General features: G+C 45.9%; 2 protein-coding genes across 2 annotated transcripts in view; both read left to right on the top strand.

Moving 5' to 3' along the window:
• Positions 1–11,538, top strand: part of WNT9A (Wnt family member 9A) — a 54,957-nt gene extending 43,419 nt beyond the window's left edge. Inside the window, exon 4 of the mRNA XM_020804930.3 lies at positions 3,533–11,538. Within this exon, the coding sequence (XP_020660589.2) occupies positions 3,533–4,009 (477 nt within the window). The 3' untranslated portion in view covers positions 4,010–11,538. The remainder of the gene's footprint in view (positions 1–3,532) is intronic.
• Positions 1–19,453, top strand: part of LOC144583756 (uncharacterized) — a 380,160-nt gene that overhangs the window by 41,338 nt on the left and 319,369 nt on the right. The gene's annotated exons all lie outside the window — the stretch shown is intronic.

The raw sequence follows: 19,453 nt of genomic DNA, 5'->3' as shown, positions 1-19,453 counted from the left end.
TGTGAGGTACTAGTCTCCCCTCTATTTGGCGCTGGTTAGCCCTCGTCTTCAGTACTTTGTCCAGTTCTGGACACGGCACTTTAAGAAGGATGCCAACAAACTGGAGCAAGTTCAGAAGAGGTCAACAAGGATGATGATCAGGGGACTGGACAGGAAGCCCTAGGAGGAAAGACTGAAAGAGCTGGGCATGTTTAGCCTTGAGAAATGAAGACTGAGCAGAGATAGGAGAGCACTTTTCAAAGACTTGAAAGGCTGTCCTACAGAGGAGGGGCAGGATCTGTTCTCCACCATCCCAGAGTGCAGGACACCCAACCATGGGCTCAAGCGACAGAAAGCCAGATTAAGGCTGAATACCAGGAAAAATCTGTTAACTGTAAGAGCAGTACGACAACGGAACCCATGACCTCAAGGGGAGGGGGTGAGTGCTCCCAACTCTGGAGGCCTTCAAGAGAAAATGGGACCGCCATCTGTCAGATCTGCTTTGATTTGGATTCCTGACCAGGGGGTTGGACTTGATGGCCTTCGAGGCCCCTTGTAACTCCATGATTCTATGAGCACAAGACTGTTTGTACACTGAATGCTACACTGGACACTCATCACCAGATCTTAGTAAAGATGCTTTCCTGGACAACAAATTCCAGAATCCCCCAGCCGTGTAGGGGATTTTGAGAACGGTGGTCCCGCCCCGCCCACCCGCCTGGTATTGTTTCCCCAGCTCTGTCCTTCAAGGATCTTAAATGGAGTGGCCAGATTCTAATAGGATTACGGCCGCTCTTGTCTTCTGTGGACGGGACTCTTTCTCCTTCTCCAAATTCTTCCTGCTTGAGAGGGAGCCCTCTTTTTGTATTTCATTAATGAAAAGTTAAGAGTATTAGCACACTTGATTTATTCCCCCAGGCCCGAGTTAACGGGTGTTTTAATTAAATTCCCACCCACTTCTTGCTTGAGTTTCTTTAAGTATCATTAAACATGACTTTCTGAAGCGCTCTCTCTCTCTCTCTCTGTGGAGCGTTGCTAAGTTCCTTAATCCCCCAAAGAGCCGACCCCCTTCCCTTTCTTTCCCCTTTTCGAGGTATGTCCGGTCAAGCCTGTTTTACAAGGCGGAGAAGTGCCATGAAAGGGAGAGGTGGTTGCCTGGAATTGGATCACATCCCCTGGTTGGCATCCTCCGTTCCAGCATTCATGTTGGGCTTTTGGCTGAAGGGGAGCCTGGCATGGATGTAGGCTGGCACACCGTTGTTGGGCTGGGAGAATGAGAACAATTCTATCTGCCCTGGATTTTTGATAAATGGGGAAAGGGAGGGGGCATGGCTGGCTCGCTTTCTTACTTGCTTGCTCGCTCGCTTGCTTACTTGCTTTGTTGTTTAGTCGTGTCCGACTCTTCGTGACCCCATGGACCAGAGCACGCCAGGCCCTCCTGTCTTCCACTGCCTCCCGGAGTTGGGTCAAATTCATGTTGGTCGCTTCGGTGACCCTGTCCAACCATCTGCTCCTCTGTCATCCCCTTCTCCTCTTGCCTTCACACTTTCCCAACATCAGGGGCTTTTCCAAGGACTCTTTCCTTCTCATGAGATGGCCAAAGTATTGGAGCCTCAGCTTCAGGATCTGTCCTTCCAGGGAGCACTCAGGGTTGATTTCCTTCAGAATGGATCCGTTTGTTCTCCTTGCAGCCCCGGGGACTCTCAAGTGCCTCCTCCAGCACCACTTGTTTACTTGCATGCTTCCTTGTTCCTTCCTTGCTTGCTTAAACCTACCGCCCAGCCAAAGTCCACTCTGAGCAGTTTACAACATACATAAAGAGGACAATTAAAGTACGATTGAACGGAACCGGAACAGAAAAATGATAAAAATGCAAATGAACTGTACAGTCAAAACATAGAAACATTTGCATAAAACATTTAGGACATTTAAAATGGCAGACTTGATCAGGTAGGTTAGCTGAACTCTGCTTGAAGCCGCAGGTGCAACATTATGAAGTGCTGGCCTAAATGACCAAGTTTTGAAGTGATTAAAAAAAAATTACCAGTAAAGGAGGCAGATGAATTGCGATGGGGAGTTTGTTCCACAGCTGAGGAGCGACTGGACGTGAAGGCCCAGTTTCTCATCTGCTCCTTCTGGCCTTCTTAGAATTGTCAGCCAGCCTGCTTGAGATGTTCTTGTCGGATGAGAAGATCCTGTTGGAAACAGGTGTTCTGCTAGGTATTGAGGTCCCAAACCGTTTAGGGCTTTATAGGGTTATTTGTATGTGTGTATAAGATGCCTGGCGTGCTCTGGTCCAGGGGGTCACGAAGAGTCAGACACGACTTGACGACTAAACAACAACATAAAATGCCAAGTTCAAGCCGAGCTTCTCAAGACAGAACTGCCTCTTGTCTCTGAAAACCTGGAGAACTAAGAGGTGTGTGCTGTTTTGTGCTTTTTAGGGGCACAAAACTTGCAGGTGTGTAGGTTTGTGTTTTGCCGGCTGCAGTTCCCATATGTCTTGGGTGGGGGGTTCTGGGGCTTGTCATCTGAAATACACACAAGGGCGTGCTCCCCTTCAGAACTAATATCAGCCTGTGGTTCCTAGTCTTGAGTTTGTAAATGTGATCGAATGACGGCTTTCAGAATCTGGCAACCCTCGGCCATGCTGGCCACGGATGCTGGGGGATGAGGTCCAGCCGTTTCTGAAGATCCAAGTCTTCCAGAAGCATTGATCCAGAGATGACACAAGGCATGAAAGCAGGACGTCAGAACGCTATTTCTCCCTGGTGGAATATAAGGATCTGCTTGTGGACCTCGGTGTGATCTCCAGCTAACCCTGGTTCAATCTGGAGAAGGCTGAGTTGTGCGGTTAGAGGCGTATGCTTGTATGAGGCTGTACGCCTTGTGTGATCTTGGGAAAAAGTTGTACCGCTTGCAGAATATGGGCTGGAGGGCGAGCAGAGTGAGACTGAGATTCAACCTGGAAGAGTCAGCATACATGGTTACAGTGATTTCTGAGTATGGTCTACCTAGAAATTCATGTGCCGTTATTATCATTACTGTTATTATTGTCACATGAAGGATGGAACAAACTTGTTTTCTGCATCTCCAGAAGGTAGGGTGTAAAGGATTCTGATGGCAAGAAAGGAGATTTTGACTGAACATTAGGAAGAACTTCTTGATGGCAAGAGCTGTTTGACATGTGGGTCAAGTGCCTCAAAGGATGGTGAGGCCAGGCAGGTGGAAAGACTGTTAAGACAGTGGCTGCTGTGGGTTTTTCGGGCTCTTAGGCCATGTTCTGAAGGTTGCTCTTCTTAACGTTTCGCCAGTCCCTCTGGCCAGCATCTTCAGAGGACAGGAGTAGCACTCTGTGCTCTGCTGCAGTTTGTTTGGGAGTTGAGTATTTATAGCTGTTGGATCAGCTTTGTCCTTTTCAGGAGATTGGGTAATTAGGGTGATCAGTGTATTTTTGTTGTGGGTGTATTGTTGTGATCATGGGGTGGGATTGTAAGACTGTGTTTTGGAGCAGGCACCTTTTCCCTCACTAGCTTTGCTTCCCTCTTCACAGGTCATCAAAGCCGGTGTGGAGACCACGTGCAAGTGCCACGGAGTTTCAGGCTCTTGCACCGTCCGGACGTGCTGGCGGCAGCTGTCTCCCTTCCACGAGATCGGCAAGCAGCTGAAGCAGAAATACGAGACGGCGCTCAAAGTGGGCAGCACCACCAACGAGGCCACGGGCGAGGGGGACATCTCCCCGCCCAAGAAATCCATCGCAGGCCACGGAGATCAGATCCCAAGGACTACAGACCTGGTGTACATTGACGATTCTCCGAGCTTTTGCCTGGTGAGCCGGTTTTCTCCCGGCACGTCGGGCCGGAAGTGTTACAAGGACAAGAACTGCGAGAGTATTTGCTGCGGGCGGGGGCACAACACCCAGAGCCGGGTGGTGACCCGACCTTGCCAGTGTCAAGTCCGCTGGTGCTGCTACGTGGAGTGTAAACAGTGTACGCAGAGAGAGGAAGTCTATACGTGCAAAGACGTATAGAAGCTTGGACGGGCACGAAGAATGCTCGAGAGGGTATCCCTTAACGACGAGGGGGTGATGCCATCCTATGACCAGCACCCAGAGAGGCGAAACAGGGTTTGAGAGATCCCCGTGGAGATGGCGCACTCTGCCGCGAAGATATGGAAGCACTTTGTAGGGTCCCGGTGACCCAGCTGTATGGGTTTCTCCTTGACTCTCTCTGCCCTTCTTTGCCAACCCAACCGATTTTGGAGGTCCAGGTGGGCCAGTTCCAATTTTGGGCAGGGTGAGTGATTTCCAAAGTGGGCAGTGAAACGCTTGGCCTTAACCAAGACAGTTCTCATCTTGCTCATTGCCGTCCTTGACCTAGAGAAAGCCTTCTCCTTTGGCATTGAACCTCGTGGCCTATGGTCCGTGGCCACCTTGAGAACTGCAGTAGAATTCCGGAAGCGAATGTGACCAGAAGAGAGAGAGAGAGAGAGAGATTATCCCCCCAAAAGGATAGTATTCCGTGCTGGTGGATGGCTAGTTGGAGCTCTCTGGAGCTCTCAAGGATGGAGAATTGAATCCTTGTTGGTCGGAGCTCCCTGTTTGCAAAAGTGTCCTATCTGTTGTGGTTCCTCAAGAGGAACATCTGCTTTCAGCTGCTTGCACTTTGTAACAGATGTTATGGGAGGGCCTTCTAGAGTGGTTGGTCCAACCTGCCCGCTTTAGTCCTCTCCCATCGCAATCTACTCCTGCGTTTGCCGCCTTCATCAACTAACTTTGCGAACAATGAAAACCACTAGAAGCCTTTTAAGATTTCCTACAGATGCTGCCACCACCACCTCCAAATAATTTCCCAAGCATGGCACCTCTTCTTGCTCCAGATGCACCCTGTGGAGGCTGCTTTCTATCCCAGTATTCAACGTTGCTCCCAGTTCCTGGAGCCGCTGTTGGACGAGTCCCTTTCTGGACCGGACGAAACCAGTTGCCTTACGGACAATCGACGCTGCTTTGACTTGCCTTGAATTGTAAGCCATCCTGGATTTGATATGACATATCCCCTCAAATTTTACCCCTGTTCGGATGTCACACAGTTTCTTCTCAACGGTGGCGCGAACTGGCACGAATCTTCACAGCAGACCTTTCATTTTCTTTAAAACCACTAGAGGCGCTGGCATTTGGAAATTCAGCAATGCAGGTATTCGAATCAAAAGTTCATAAAGACTGAGGAGGAATGGAGGGACCGGAGACGACCACGGTGATCGTAAAGGGGGAAGCGCTGGTGATACGGGGTACTCGACAACCTTCCATTGCCGTACATTGGGATATTACAACTTTGCAACTTGGCTTTCCTTCAACAACACTGCTTGAATCAGAAGTGACCGACTGGCTAATCTCTCGGTTGAAAGTTAGCTGTGTAAGATGCAATAAGAGCAGTGGGCACCTTCTGATTTTCTGGTAGTAGCAATTTCTCTCGTTTAACCCGTCGACCTGATTTTCGGGGAAAGCCGGGCACGAGACTTCTGCATGGTTTCCACTGGTTTCTCTGGGGCTCTTTCAATCTTCCTGAGGACGAATCTGGTTTTGGGAATTCCTTCCAAATCATAATAATAGTAATTAAAAATTAGCCGCTCATCTTCAGCGGTGTTTTTTCTGCCTCAACTGGAAGGGGATGGGCATGGCCAGCTTAATGGGTGGTTTGCCCTTAGGGAGGGTGACCGAAAGGCATAATTTTCCCCTTGTTTGAGCCCAGATCCTGCAAAAGTGGAAGGTTGGCGCTCTTGCACATCTCTCTGAGACCATTCCCCAACCGATGTCAAAATAGAATGCCACCAATTCCAATCTTCATGGTCTTGGCGGCTTGTGGTGGCCATCGTACATTATGGAAACTCTTCACCTGGTCCATCTTGGCCTTCAACGCCAGGTGGGGCCTCTCCTGAAGCCACGTGGAAATGATTTTTGTTCTGTAAGACAAGCAAAACTAAACATGTAAGACTGAACAGAAGCATATTATTCAGTGTGGATATAGCTATATCTATCTATCTATATATATATGCACCTAAATATAAATATTGAACATTTATTTATTTTATTAAGCCTATCAGAAGGACCTTCTTATGGTTTCAATGTGGTATTATGTTCAGTCCTCTCTGGAGACGGTGCACACTCTCGCCTCCCTTTTTTTTTTTTTTGGCATATGCAAGGACCATGTTCCCAAAAGTGTGGGTCCACCTGTATCAGCGGTGTTAGGCTTGACTCTGGAATTGTGTATGGCACATTTTCCAGGATGTTTTTCAGTGGGGCGTGCCTCATCCCATCTCACTGTAAGAACCAGTTCCAATTAGTACTATAAAAACTACTGCCATTCTTTCTATCTGTTTGTGTGTGCCCAAAGTTAGTTCTGGGTCCTTTTCTTCAACCCAACATCTTTTGATTTTGCTATCATCCTGAACTCTGTACAGTGGTGCCTCACAAGATAATGTTAATTTGTTCCGCGAAAAACGCTGTCTTGCGAAAACATCATCTTGTGAAACGCGGTTCCCCATTGGAATGCATTGAAATCTATTTAATGTGTTCCAGTGGAAAAATCATTGTCTTGCAAAAATCGTCCATAGAAAACATTGTCTTGTGGAACTCGGTTCCCCATTGGAATGCATTGAAATCTGTTTAGTGTGTTCCAATGGGGAAAAATCATCGTCCATAGAAAACATCGTCTTGCAAAGCACAACAGCAATCGCAAAAACCAATCGTCTTGCGGATTAATCGTCCCGCGAGGCAGTTATCTTGCAAGACACCACTGTATTTTTAATGAAAGCTGTTTAGGGTTATTTGCACTTCTTTGTTACAAGTGGTCTGATTCCACTTTAACGACAGGATCCCCAGGATCTGTAGTTTGGTGAGGGAGACTTAGCATCCTCTGCTAGGCAGCTGTGTGCCTTTCATAAATACCTGCCAAGACTATAGATGTAAAGCCTTCTCAAAAATGGAAAAGTGTACCCTTGGCCCAGTGTACCACTTGTAGCACCACAGCAGCTGAAGGACCACGTAGTTCCCACCCTTGTTTTAGAGCAAAGAAGTCATTCTTGCCAGCGCTGGCACCACCACAGACGTGAGACGGTTTCACACCTGCCAGCAGATGTTGGGGTATATTTAAAGGATAGCACACGGACGACGACTTCTATACCTTCTTAGAGTGCAGTGCATTCAGTTCAGTGGGAATTCATAAAGTCCCATTGAGCTAAGTGAGGCTCATCCCGCAAGTGAGCATGCATAGGAAAGCAGCCTTAATTAACGTTTCGTACACCTCCCACTGGACGGGCTTCAGTGTTCCACTTTTAGCACCCAAAATATTATGAGCACATTCTAAAACCATTCATACAACCCTCTTTGGTCAGTGTGGATTTCCTCTGATAAAACTCAGACTAAAGTCTTCTGAATTGTTGCGGGGTCGAAAGGGCTGTGCTTTGAAAGTCCACGCATTGGGAGAACAGAAGAATTTCAGGTGTTCAGCACTTTTGGGAACATTGGTACAAGAGACACACAGTTCATGTACGCATTTGATGGCTGAAATCCTGTTGCACAGCGCCAGAGTGGGGAGCACACACGCCGGCGCTGGCACGTGCGTGGACAAAGCAGCTGTGGGGAAGGGAGTGTGTGCAGGGGGGAAGTTTGTCTCCGCGGCCTGTTCCGGCTCAGGCCATGGACCGGCACCGGGCCGAGAACCGGGGGTTGACGACCTCTGGCCCGGGGTGCACATGGTTGTCGCACAATGAGACAAAGTTGCGTGCACACCCAAATTGAAAATAGAAGTCTCTAATCGGTCGCAGTTAGCTGCTGCTGACATCATTTCCATTATGCAGGCGGACGGCAGGCAATAGGATTTCAGCCATTGCATTCAAGAGCTGCATGTAGCTGTGGAGGTGGAGGAGGGAGGGGGAAAAATGAATGGGTAGCATCTCTTGTAGGCCAGCCCCTCTGCCGTTTGCTCAGAAGTTTGTCCCACTGATTTCAGGAGGACCTCTGTGAGCGTGCATAGGATCGGGGCCTTTTAAGTTGAGAGGCGAAGGAGTGAACGAACTACTGAGTGGGAAAAGCTCTTCTTTGTATAATAATTCACGCCCTGAAGCCAGGGCGTTTCTGTAAGTATTTAAAGCTGTATTTATGTTAATGCAAATATTATTGCTTTCTTTGTTATATATTGTAAATAGTAAGGTTTATTCTCCTGTGGGTTTTTTTTTAAAAAAAGTTATAAATAGTACCGAGGCACATGCATTCACTGTATAGGCAGGTGAAATACACCTATGATTAAGTTAATCCCCTTTTGAAAAATTGGGAGAACGGTGTGGCTCTTGTCAACCTGAGATCATCAGACTAGTTACTGAAGTTGGAAAGAAGGGCGAGCTGGGCGCCATTTTGAATGGTGGGGGGGGGGAAGAAGATTGGTGTCGATTCAAGGGGTGAAGCCTCATTCGATCCAAAGAGAACCTAAATGGAGTTCAGTCTGCCTTTTGCCCAACCCCGATCTAAACATTGGCTTGAGACGGAGGCAGCGATGGGTGGCACTGTGGCCCTCGGGGTGTTTTTGAACCATGACCCCCTCATCTATGGAGACTTAAAGCTAATGGCCTTTGCTGGCTAGCAGGCTGTTTGCCATCCCGTCCTGTTTCAGAAGTCTCTGTGGCCTCCAGAATGAAGGTTTAGTATTTGGCAAAGGGTGGAGTGCAAAGCCTTCTAGATTCTGCTCCGTGAACCACAATAGGATCCGAGCCGTGGTTTCTTGGGATCATGGCCGTGGGCTGCGAGAGAGGAAGGGGAACCCGATAATCAGAAAGTCTGGAGGACCAGCAGAGGTTACGTAGGCTGTATCACCTGTTTCGCTTGTTGCTTTCACCTTCGAGACTGCTTCAGATATTGTCTTCAGCAAATATTCGTAATATACCTTAAAACGGTCTCTTGGAGAAGGAAAAACAAAGGAGTAGCAACAAAACCCAAACCAGAGAGGCCGTCTGGAAAGAGGTGTGGGCGCTGGCATGCTATATGCACCAAGCCGGTAGCTTAAGGGCCAAGGTATTTCCAAAATCAAGATAGAACATGGACCCCACTGAAGTTGCCAGAACCTGCTAGCCACCCATGTGGTTGAGTCCTCAGTGGCTGTTCAGCTCAGCTGGCAGGATCAGTGCTGATTTGGGTGACAGCGCTGCGGTGATGTACTGGGAGATGCAGGTTCTTATTGGTTCTGGCAAACTACTCAGCTACCCATCTTTTCCTATGCTGGTCCCATAGATCACAGAGAGAGGAAGCCTAAATAGGGTTGTCTTGGCCACCCAGTCTTGAGATTGACCTTGACTTGCCCATATCTAACACAGAGATAGGGTGAACCTATGGAATCTTATAGGACTACAACTCCCATTGGCCCTCACCCCTGGCTGTGGTGGCAGGGGTTGGTGGGAACTGTAGTCCAGCCATAGCACAAGAGCCAAACACTCATTCATCAATTCCTTCTCCTTCTCTCCGGCCTTTCTCCGCGCAGCTTGCAAAATCTTGAAGAGACACCTGCAGCTAAGAAATGCAACAAATTTTGATATACAAAAAGCAATTAAATGTCTTACACTTTAAAAAAATGCCCCATGCCTTCTTGGTAACATCTTGGTTCGATCCTAAGGGTGACGAGGTCCCTGATTTGATCCTGTTTTAGACTTACACCCCAAAAGGAAATGTGCCTTAACGCACCGAATGAAGGAGCCTGGTGGTTCTCAAATTGTACCTCCGATAACTCTGCCTTGCTGGTGGAGGACTGGATACAACAAATACGAAGAGTGTCAGGTTGATGGTGCATAAATAAAACTTTTCGTTTCTTGACCCTTCAAATGGATCAATGCTTGCTGCTCTTGCTGACGAGTAATCTGGATGGAACTCAACCTTCTGCCACCATCCATGGTGGGCCCTTATGGACGCCATCTTGTCTAGGTTTGGTTTCTTAGTTTCCCCTCCTGTTCCTATCCTGGATGATTCTGTCTTTCCTTGCCCGAATCAACCTGGTCTTGCCAAACTTTCTCCCTATAAGGGGGTGCAACTGTTATTTTATATTTTATTGAATAGTAACTTAGTTACGTCAGGGTGGGATGGGGTGGTGGGGGAGCGAGACAACTGTGTGATAGGGTTGCAGATTCTGTGTTAGAACCCACAAAATGCTGCCACCAGTCTGTGTGTGTGTGTGTGTGTTTTTCCCCCCTCAAAATTAAAATGGTTGTCTTGTGTGGTTGCTTGGAGTACAGGATTTAGGGGCGTATGGACATCTTTACAGGACCCTGCCGTTATCCGTCCCAACCCATTCTGTATAAATTCAGGAGAGTGGTTTCCAGATGTTCTCGGACTACAACTCCCAGAAATCCTGGCCAGCCAAGCTAGCAGTGAAGGCTTCTGGGAGTTGCAGTTCAAGAATGTCTGGAGACCCAAGGTTGGGAAACATAGGGCTAGGAGGCTGTGTTGAAGGTAAGGGGCTGACCCCGGTTGGGTGCCAAAGTGGGACGATAAACGAGGAAGGCAGGGGAGGCTTCGTCTCTCTAAGACGAGACATGTGAGCCTAAAGAGGGGAAAATTCATTTGCTTTCCTAAATCTCGAATGACATCCTGCACAGAGCATTGCCACGCTGGTGAAAATGGGACATAGATATGGAACCGTCTTGTTCTGGTGAACCTCAGGCCTTAAGTATCTCTTTCCATCAAGTGTCCTGTTGTGGAGTGTTGGGAGACAAGTCCCTGGTAGGTTTCAGACCACCCACCCTAAACCAGCCTCCCCAAACGTGGTTCTCTTTTTCCTATTGACGGTGAGGCCGCAGTTAGCATGGCCGGGCGGTCAAGCTCAGTGAGAGGTGTAGACCAACACCACCTCAGTTTAGGGAAGGCTGCCCTAAAAGTTGAAAGGAGGCAGATGGTGTTACAGAGATGCTCTTTCGAGGAGCACCCCGTGTTGAACTTTTCCTCACTAGCCTGGCCTGGCCTCTGAAGGTTCAAGATACTGCTTCTGAACAAATTCGTAGGGATGCGAATTCCAAAAATGTCCAGCTGGCGTGGATTCGCGTGTTCATTCTTTCTACCCAAAATCATCTTAATCGCCTAGTTCATTATAGTCTCTGATAACACATTTCATCCAAGAAGCATGAATGAAGCACAGCTTCAAGAAGTTGATTTATTTTGACTACAACTCCCCTATGGCCTTCCTGAGGATTCTGGGAGCTATAGTCCCTCCAGATTCCAATATGAGGAATTTGGACTTGGGGGGCTCGTTGCATACCCATCCGAACTATGTTCCCTCTGGGAGTGTTGTGAGGAGCCAATGCAAACATATGAAGGATTTGTAATATGGTTTTTCCTTGGGATGGGGTGGGTGGGGCGGTTAATGTCTTATGGGAGCCTAAATTATTATTTTTTCTCTACCTCATATGTACAGCTTTGTAGGTATAAATCTGATTCTTGAGTGACTGTGGAGAATGTATTTAAATTATTTAACAACTTTGTATAACAAATGAGAACAAATGGAACAATAAAATGTATTTTAAATTATACATGGAGCCTGGTGTGATCTTATGCAAATATTCCACTAATTTCCACCCCAAGGAGATTTCTGCCTTTCACCTGACTTCATGCAAAAGGTACTTTAAGAAATGGGCTGCATGAAATGCAGCTGAAGGAAAGGCAGAAAGAAAGAAAGAGGGGCAATCAGAAAGAAAGCTGAAAAAGGAGGGGGAAACTCGAAAGGCCAATGCAGTAAATATGCCTGCACATATAAATTGTGTTCATGATTGACATAAGAGAATGGGGCATTTGAATTATAAAACATTACAGAAGATGTCAATGTATACTGAAGGCATGAAAATTACTCAGTGGAAGTCCGATATACCTTGTGAAGTATGTCACATTACTAAGACCAAAGCAAAGCCTATTCCAAAAGTTAGTGATAGGACTTCAGAATCGTCACTACAGATAGTGTTTGCTGATGTGGCTAGACCTTTCCAGAGTTCTCGTGATCAGGCAAAGTATTTTTTACTGATTGTTGATTATTTCAGTAGATTTTCTTTCTTATTTCCCATGAAGAAAAAGTCAGACGTTTTTGCTATATTTTCTTCTTGGGTGAAATTTGTAGAGAGAAAATATAAGAGAAATATTTCAGAATTAAGGACAGACAATGGAGGAGAATTTTCTTCCTCTTAATTTTGGTTGATAAAGAGAGGAATATTCCATAGGAAGTCTTGTGCATATTCACCATGGCAGTGTGGTCTAGTAGAAAGACATATTCAAACAGTAAATAACGAAGAATTGTTAAAGGATGCTAATTTACTTCAAACATATTGGGCAGAAGCTGCTCTGACCAGTGTGTATATTCTGAACAGAACATTACACAGCCCGACTGGTGAAATACCATTTACATTGTTCTATGGGAGGAAACCAAATTTACCTCACTTACATATTTTTGGTGCTACAGCATATGTGCAGATTCCTAGGGAGCAGAGGAGAAAAGGCAAACCCAAAGCTAAAAAGTGTAAAATTTTAGGATATGATTCCGGTGCATGAACATGGCGATTTACAGACCAAGACAAAAGGGTTGTAATATCTAGAAATGGACATTCATACAGGAACTGAAAGTACAAGAACCGGATGTACTGTATTTTTCTGTGTATAAGACACCCCCCATGTATAAGGCAACCCCCACTTTTCTAACCCAAAATTAAGAAATCTAAGTGGGGCTTAGCAAGTGTAGGGGGAAAGGGATCAAAGCACTGCAGGATCATTTTGATCCCTGCTTTCCCCTCCACTTGTTTTTGTTCTCAGCTTACTTCCATGTATAAGACAACCCTCAATTTTTATTCTAAAGGTTTTAGACAAAATGTAGTCTTATACACGGAAAAATACAGTAGTTTTTCTATCACATACAGAGCAGGCAGAAGAGAAGAAAGCCATGTCTCCAAGGACACCAGATAGCACTGATGCTAGTTCTTCAGACAGTGACTCTGACTCTGGAGATTTAGAACCTGACCCTGAAAATACTATGAAGCAGGAAGACATTGAAGAAGAGGTAGAAGTTCCTCGAAGGTCCCATCGAGAAAGACGGAGCCTTCCTGCTATGAAGATATATTGTCTTCCCCAGGAAAAGAGAGAGAGGAATGGTTGGAAGCCATTGAGTCAGAATTAAATTCTGTGAAAAGGTTGGAAGTTTATAAAGAGACTCAGCTTCCACCAGGGGAGAAAGCAATTGGCTGGAGATAGTTATTTAAAAGGAAGTCACTTGCAGAAGGAAGTTGCAAGTTTAAAGCCAGGTTAGTTGTTTAAGGTTTTTTGCAACAAAAACACGTCCACTATGATGAAACTTTTTCTCCTACCATTCAAGCAGACAGCATTAGAATATGCCTTGCTGTTGCTGCTCAGAGAAAATACGTAATTTCTCACTGTGACATTCAAACTGCCTATCTAAACTCAGAACATTCTGAGACTATTTACATTTATTCCACCTGGTGTGAAGGTTATACATAGTAATAATGTGTGGATGTTACAAAAGGCACTTTATGGTCTTCAATCTGGACAAAACTGGGATAAATGTCTAGATTCAGCATTCTGAATGCTGGATACATAGCTAAGTATGCTAATACTGTAATTTCATAGAAGACTAAGAAACAATCTTGTTCAGAACTTCTGAATTTGAGTTCATAGCCTTTTTGGAAGTTTGCAGTAATTTAATTTATTGTGTACCATTGTTGAAGGAGCTGAATGTGCAGACAGATGGACCTATAACTGTGATGGAGGACCATACAACCTGTATTGAGAGAGCTACATTGGAGAAAGGAAAAGGCAGGTCAAAGCATATTGACATCAGATTTTGCCACATCAGAGAGGCTGTAAAAGTGAAACAAATGAAATTGCAATATTGTCTGCCATCAGAAAACCAAGCTGATGTTTTCACGAAGTCTCTTACATACAAAGCAATAAAGAAGTAGTAAAGGCACTTGGTGTTAAAGAAAGGAATGTAATGAAATAAAGATATGCTAACATAATTGTTAATTAAGAGGGTACTGTTAGGTCTTTAAGAAGAAGAAATGTAACTAACAATGGGTTAGGGCAGGTGGAGTTATTTAGTCACTGGCTATGTGACAAGAAGGACACTACCCTGTGGAATTAACTACTGTGAGGTGAACCACTAATTTGATGGGTTGGAGGTCGTATAAATTAAGAGGCTGGTGAGTGTGCCCTTCAGAGTTCTACTTTGACGGTCACGCTTACGTTCTGTCCGTTTGACTGCTGAATGCCTACGTTTATGTTCCTGTGAGCACTATGTATATACAGCAAGTAAATATTTTCTGCCCTCCACTTTTCCAATCCAAAATTAAGAAATCTAAGTGGGGCTTAGCAAAGGTAAGGGGGAAAGGGATCAAAGCTCTGCAGGATCACTTTAATCCCTGCTTTCCCCTCCACTTGTTTTTGTTCTCAGCTTACTTCCGTGTATAAGACGACCCTCAATTTTTAGTCTAAAGATTTTAGACAAAAGTCTAGTCTTATACATGGAAAAATACAGTATTCCTGGTGTCTTCCTGTGTGCCTTACTACGCTGGAGCTTCTGGTCCAAACCTTCATAAGGAGAAAATCTTCTGCTATGATTTTAAATGCTAATGGAACCCATGGCTTCGAGAGGTGATGAGTGCTCCAGTACTGGAAGCATTTGGGAGAAATTTAGACAATCTCCTGGCAAATACACTTTGATTTGCATTTCTGCATTAAGGAGAGGGTTGGACTCGATGGCCTTAGAGGCCCCTTCCAACTTCATTGTTCTTTGACTTTCTATGAAAGCTTGATTAGGGTCATTGTAAGTCACTTCTGACTTGATGGCACATGACAAAGTTTCAAGGAAAACACTCCCCCATAATGGTACGTCTAAGAGCATCCCTTGAGATGGTTGCCTTTGACCACGGTTTTGCGGAAAACGAATCCCACAACTCTGGAGCCCGTTCTTGAGATTACGTGATACAAACGGGTTGAGGCTCAAGACAACTCTCCCATCAAAGCCGGAGTGTGTCTTTCAGTGACATGTACCAATTCAGTAACTGGTTCAGCATGAATTGAGCACCACGGTTATAGTGCGCTTAGCCTAAGTGTTAATCTGGACCGGCTGTTCCCAGTTGTTGCTCTGCCTTTCCTTGATTCAGAACAATATGGAACAATGCGGCTGTTAACTTTGGATCTTCTGATCCGATGATGGAAGTAACACCCTTTTCTCTCCTCCTGTGGTTTCGACCATAGGAGCTTCATATGGCAACAACATTAAAAGACCCTATTTTGTTCCACAAACCACATGTGAGATGTATTATTATTATTATTATTATTATTATTATTATTATTATTATTATTATTATTATTATTATTATTATCATCATCATCATCATCATCATCATCATCATCATCATCATCATCATCATTGAATGCTTTATTTTAAAGGAATCTGCCAGTGCAGGCTGGGAACAAGATCAGTCAAACCTTAATGAATATCAGTTCTGCCTGTTGGAGACACGGCTTTTGACAGCTACGTAGGGCAGCCATTCTCAATGGGGGGGGGGGCATATGGCCCCGGCACATTTAAAGGAGGCCACAGAAAATAAGGTTCATTCTGTGACTCATACAATTCTGATTTGGCCTCTATTTCTTTCATATTTTGTTCATGGCCATCCCCACCACCACCACCCCAAAAAAGGTTGAGAACGGCTGATGTAGACAATGTCTATGGGTTTTCTTTTAAATTTAATGCAGAGGACCCCCGAGCCCAGCTTTACGTGGATAAGAAGACACCGCCTTCTCCGGCCGATTTGGATGGTCTTTCCTGCTGGTTGAGTATGGTTCAAGTCTTGGAGCATGGGTAAGCAAAGTGGAACAAGAGAAACACGAAAATGGAAACCGAAAATACTGTGGTGGTGTAAAGCCTGACGTTGATTTCAATGTGGGCTTTCGCGGCTCATAATCCACTTTTTTTTTTCAGACCCTGGAGTGAAATATTCAGCCAGAAGTTTATATGCAAGCCTACATTGTAGGGAGTGGGGTTCCAGGCTAATAAAATGTCAGAGTGCCGATAACATTATTATGACATATACTGAGCTTTGAGAGTGTTACTTCTCAAGCATCCTGGCAGTAACAGGAGGGATTAGATTCTCTCAAGTGAGCCTCTGCGTTCCGTGAAAGAGCAAAAATATTGATGCACAGAGTGGTTGGTTAATTTCTGAGTCTATTTCTGATCCTGAGGTCCAGAGTAAATAATCGAGCTTATACACAAGATTACGAAGGAAACTCCATATATACCTTGAGCTAAAAAAACCCACCATTGTCTTTATTTAAACCTTTAGAGGCACTCTGGAATTTTAGTGTAATCCTGCTCAACTTTCTCCCTCTCAAATCTTTTGTAATTTTATTTTATTTTCCCTACAACATTCATTTTCATCTTTCCACTTCTGGCACATACATACAGTATGCTATACCTGGTGGACAGTTAATCCTTCCTGTTATGGCCAGAGCATTTGAGAGCAACTGATATACTCAAAGCTCATTGCACTTCTTAATAACACAGTTGGAGCTTTGACATTTCATGGGAGGTAGAAGTGTTCCAAAGCTGAGTTTTGTGCATTGCCATTTCTGATGTTAAATCTGACATCCAGACGATGTTGGGCTGCAGCTCCCTGCCTTCCTCATGGTGGCCAGTGTTGGCAGGGGATGATGGGAGCTGTTGGCCAACATGATCTGAAGAACCACATGTTGTTCAGCCCTGCCTGAAGTAGGAGATGCCAGGCGCATGGGAATTGCTAAGGGGATCATAAATTGTGGCGGATGCTGCAAAACAAGATTCTCCCAGGGCTACACTGGCTGAAAATAGGCAGGTCTGGTTGTAGTGCATGTGCCATGGATTTGTGAAACACAAAGAATATGGCAGGGAAACCGAAATTGCAACTCATATGGTTGCATACAGAATGATTCAAGCCTTGACTTTTGGGAGTTAAGCGTTCAAAAGCTGTGGGCCTGGATGGCCTAATCCATCAGTGTTGGGTTTAATTACATTCGTTTTATTGGATTCTCATGTTCTTTCCATCGTTACCTATGAAGAAACACATGAATGTTGATACCTTCTTGTCAACAACAGGCTGAAATTACATGCTCGCCCACCCCTCCCATCCCTTCAGGGGACTTGGATGGAAGAGTTCTTGGCGGAACATCTAAAGATCTTTTGGGGAGTATAAATTCCAGGATCCCTCTGACAGCCTGGCCAGTGGCCATCCCGGCTGGAGAAGTCTGGAAGGTATTGTCTGGAGCAGCACTTTTTTCTAGGCTCCCATTGGGTGGCAGCGTCTTTCTGCCTTGGTTGTCTCGCTTACGGCTGCTGGGAGTTGTGATCCAAGGAGAGCCACGACTCCTCCACACCCGTCTACCAAGTTACAATGCAGAGATCCTGCGCTCAGTAGTCCTGCCTTAGCTCGGCATCAGATCTTGGCCACGGACACCTGAATCCTTTCGCCGGCTGCCCCAAAACCATTTCAGCTGGAAACCCAACGTGGGTGGGTGGTTGGGGGACCTACTCATAAAAAGCACAGGTGACAGGGTAACTCTACAAAACACTCGGATTACAGGTCCTCCTGCCTGGCTTCTGCTGCGTTGCCCGCGGTGGCCTCTCCACAAACAGCCTTCCCGAGCCAAACAAGGAGCCATTGAGGGGTGTGCCATGTTTCCACCCGCTTGGCGACCCCCTTGGGGGAGGTAAACAGAGCTTGGGTGTACCTGCCAGACGTCAATCTAAGTGACGCCCAAGGCCTAGTTGGCGCGAAGGGATGAAGAGATGAAATTTCTCACCTCCTTGTCCCCTCCCAAGCCTCCGTCTTTGGTGGAGAGGTGTGTGTGTGTGTGTGTGTGTGTGTGTGTGTGTGTGTGTGTGTGTGTGTGTGTTTACCTATTTCATGGTGGATGGGTCTGGTGAGGTTTGGCCTGTCTCCCCCCCCTCCCCTGACATCAAACGATGCCACCCAGCATCAGGGAATCATTCATTTTTCCAGCTTGTCCTTTTTTTTGGAGGGGGGGGGAATCTCCAGGGGTGTCTACCAAGAGGTAGCACAGGTAATAATAATAATAAAATGCTGTCGCCTTTCCTGCTAGGCAAACAAGTTATGTCACCCTGTTTAGTAAACCCGTTTCCCCACTCGCCCTGTGGAAAGAGCCTGTCCATTTGGAAACTCTTGGAAAGTATAACGTCTGCTCTTCCTCCTTCCACCACCTTTCAACGCCTCAAGTTTATTCCATGGGTTGTAAGAGTCCACCTTCATGGGGTTTTTTTCCCCGTCGTCTTCCTCGTACATTTTGATTGCCATTGAAACCGCCTTGCGATGGCCGTCCCGCCTCTCCACAAATAATAATCTCGTCTACTTTTCTGACAGAGACCCTTCTCCATTCTGCAGGTAGATCTCAACCCCGTCGGCACTATATATATATATATAAAACTTATTTTCGTTGGCAAAGAGGTAGGACTGGAATCACCCACTGCTTTCCATAAGAGACCTATTAATCAATGCGTGGCGGCTGACCTTTCAAGCGCAGCTCGAGAGAATTTGATTAATCAATGCAGGAAATCACAACCCACGAAGAATGTGTAAAGAGACCTCACATCAAAGACCAGTTGGGGACTGGATGCCAAAACAGCGGGGAAGATTAGGCTTGTCCTTGTCTCAGCGGGGCCAGCTTGGCCATTTGGGAGTTGAGACATAACCCCGCGACATGAGCCGCTTAAGCCCCATTGACATCAGCAGGGTTGGAAGAGCATAGCCATATTTGGGAATCTTGCCCAGACTGCAAAGCCCCCGGGGGAAAGGGACGTAGACCTCAGTTAGCACCAAGAGTCAAAGGTGGTTGAGTAATCATGCCAAAAAGGGAAGAAAGAGAGAGAGAGAGAGAGAAGGAAGATATAGGATGATGATCTGCATAAATCCATGTGTACCAGTTGATATGGTGGGATATTTTTTGTAACTTCTCTTTTATCACTTAAACCAGGAGCGCAGCAGATCTCTCTCAAGTTGGAAAGATTGCAATTTGTGGGCCTTGAGAATCTGATGTCAGCAGAGCTGGCCGGTGGATTCTGGGAGTTGTAGTCCAAAGAAGTAATGTTTCCAAGCTCTAATGATCTCCTTTGAAGTCCCTCTTTGCAGTCTTTCATATTTGAGATGTAGCTGCTCTAAGGGATGACGCCTTCCAATGAAGGATGATGGGTTCCATGGCTGCTTCCCAAGCAGAAGGCCTGGAATCCAACATGGTGTAAAAGGCCACAGTTGCTACCCCTGCCGTCTGCATTGACTCCAGGTGGTTCTTCCCAGGTTTTATAAATGTCTTCTACTTGCACAAAGATGCACGGGTTTGTCTATGAATTGCCTACGTGCAAAGCCATTTCTATTCTGGTTTGGTCTGCGACTTCTCCAA

The sequence above is a fragment of the Pogona vitticeps genome, chromosome 6 (assembly GCF_051106095.1).
Source record: "Pogona vitticeps strain Pit_001003342236 chromosome 6, PviZW2.1, whole genome shotgun sequence".
Lineage (NCBI taxonomy): Eukaryota > Metazoa > Chordata > Lepidosauria > Squamata > Agamidae > Pogona > Pogona vitticeps.
Note: the sequence above shows the minus strand (reverse complement) of the source record. Positions and strands in the feature narration are given on the sequence as shown.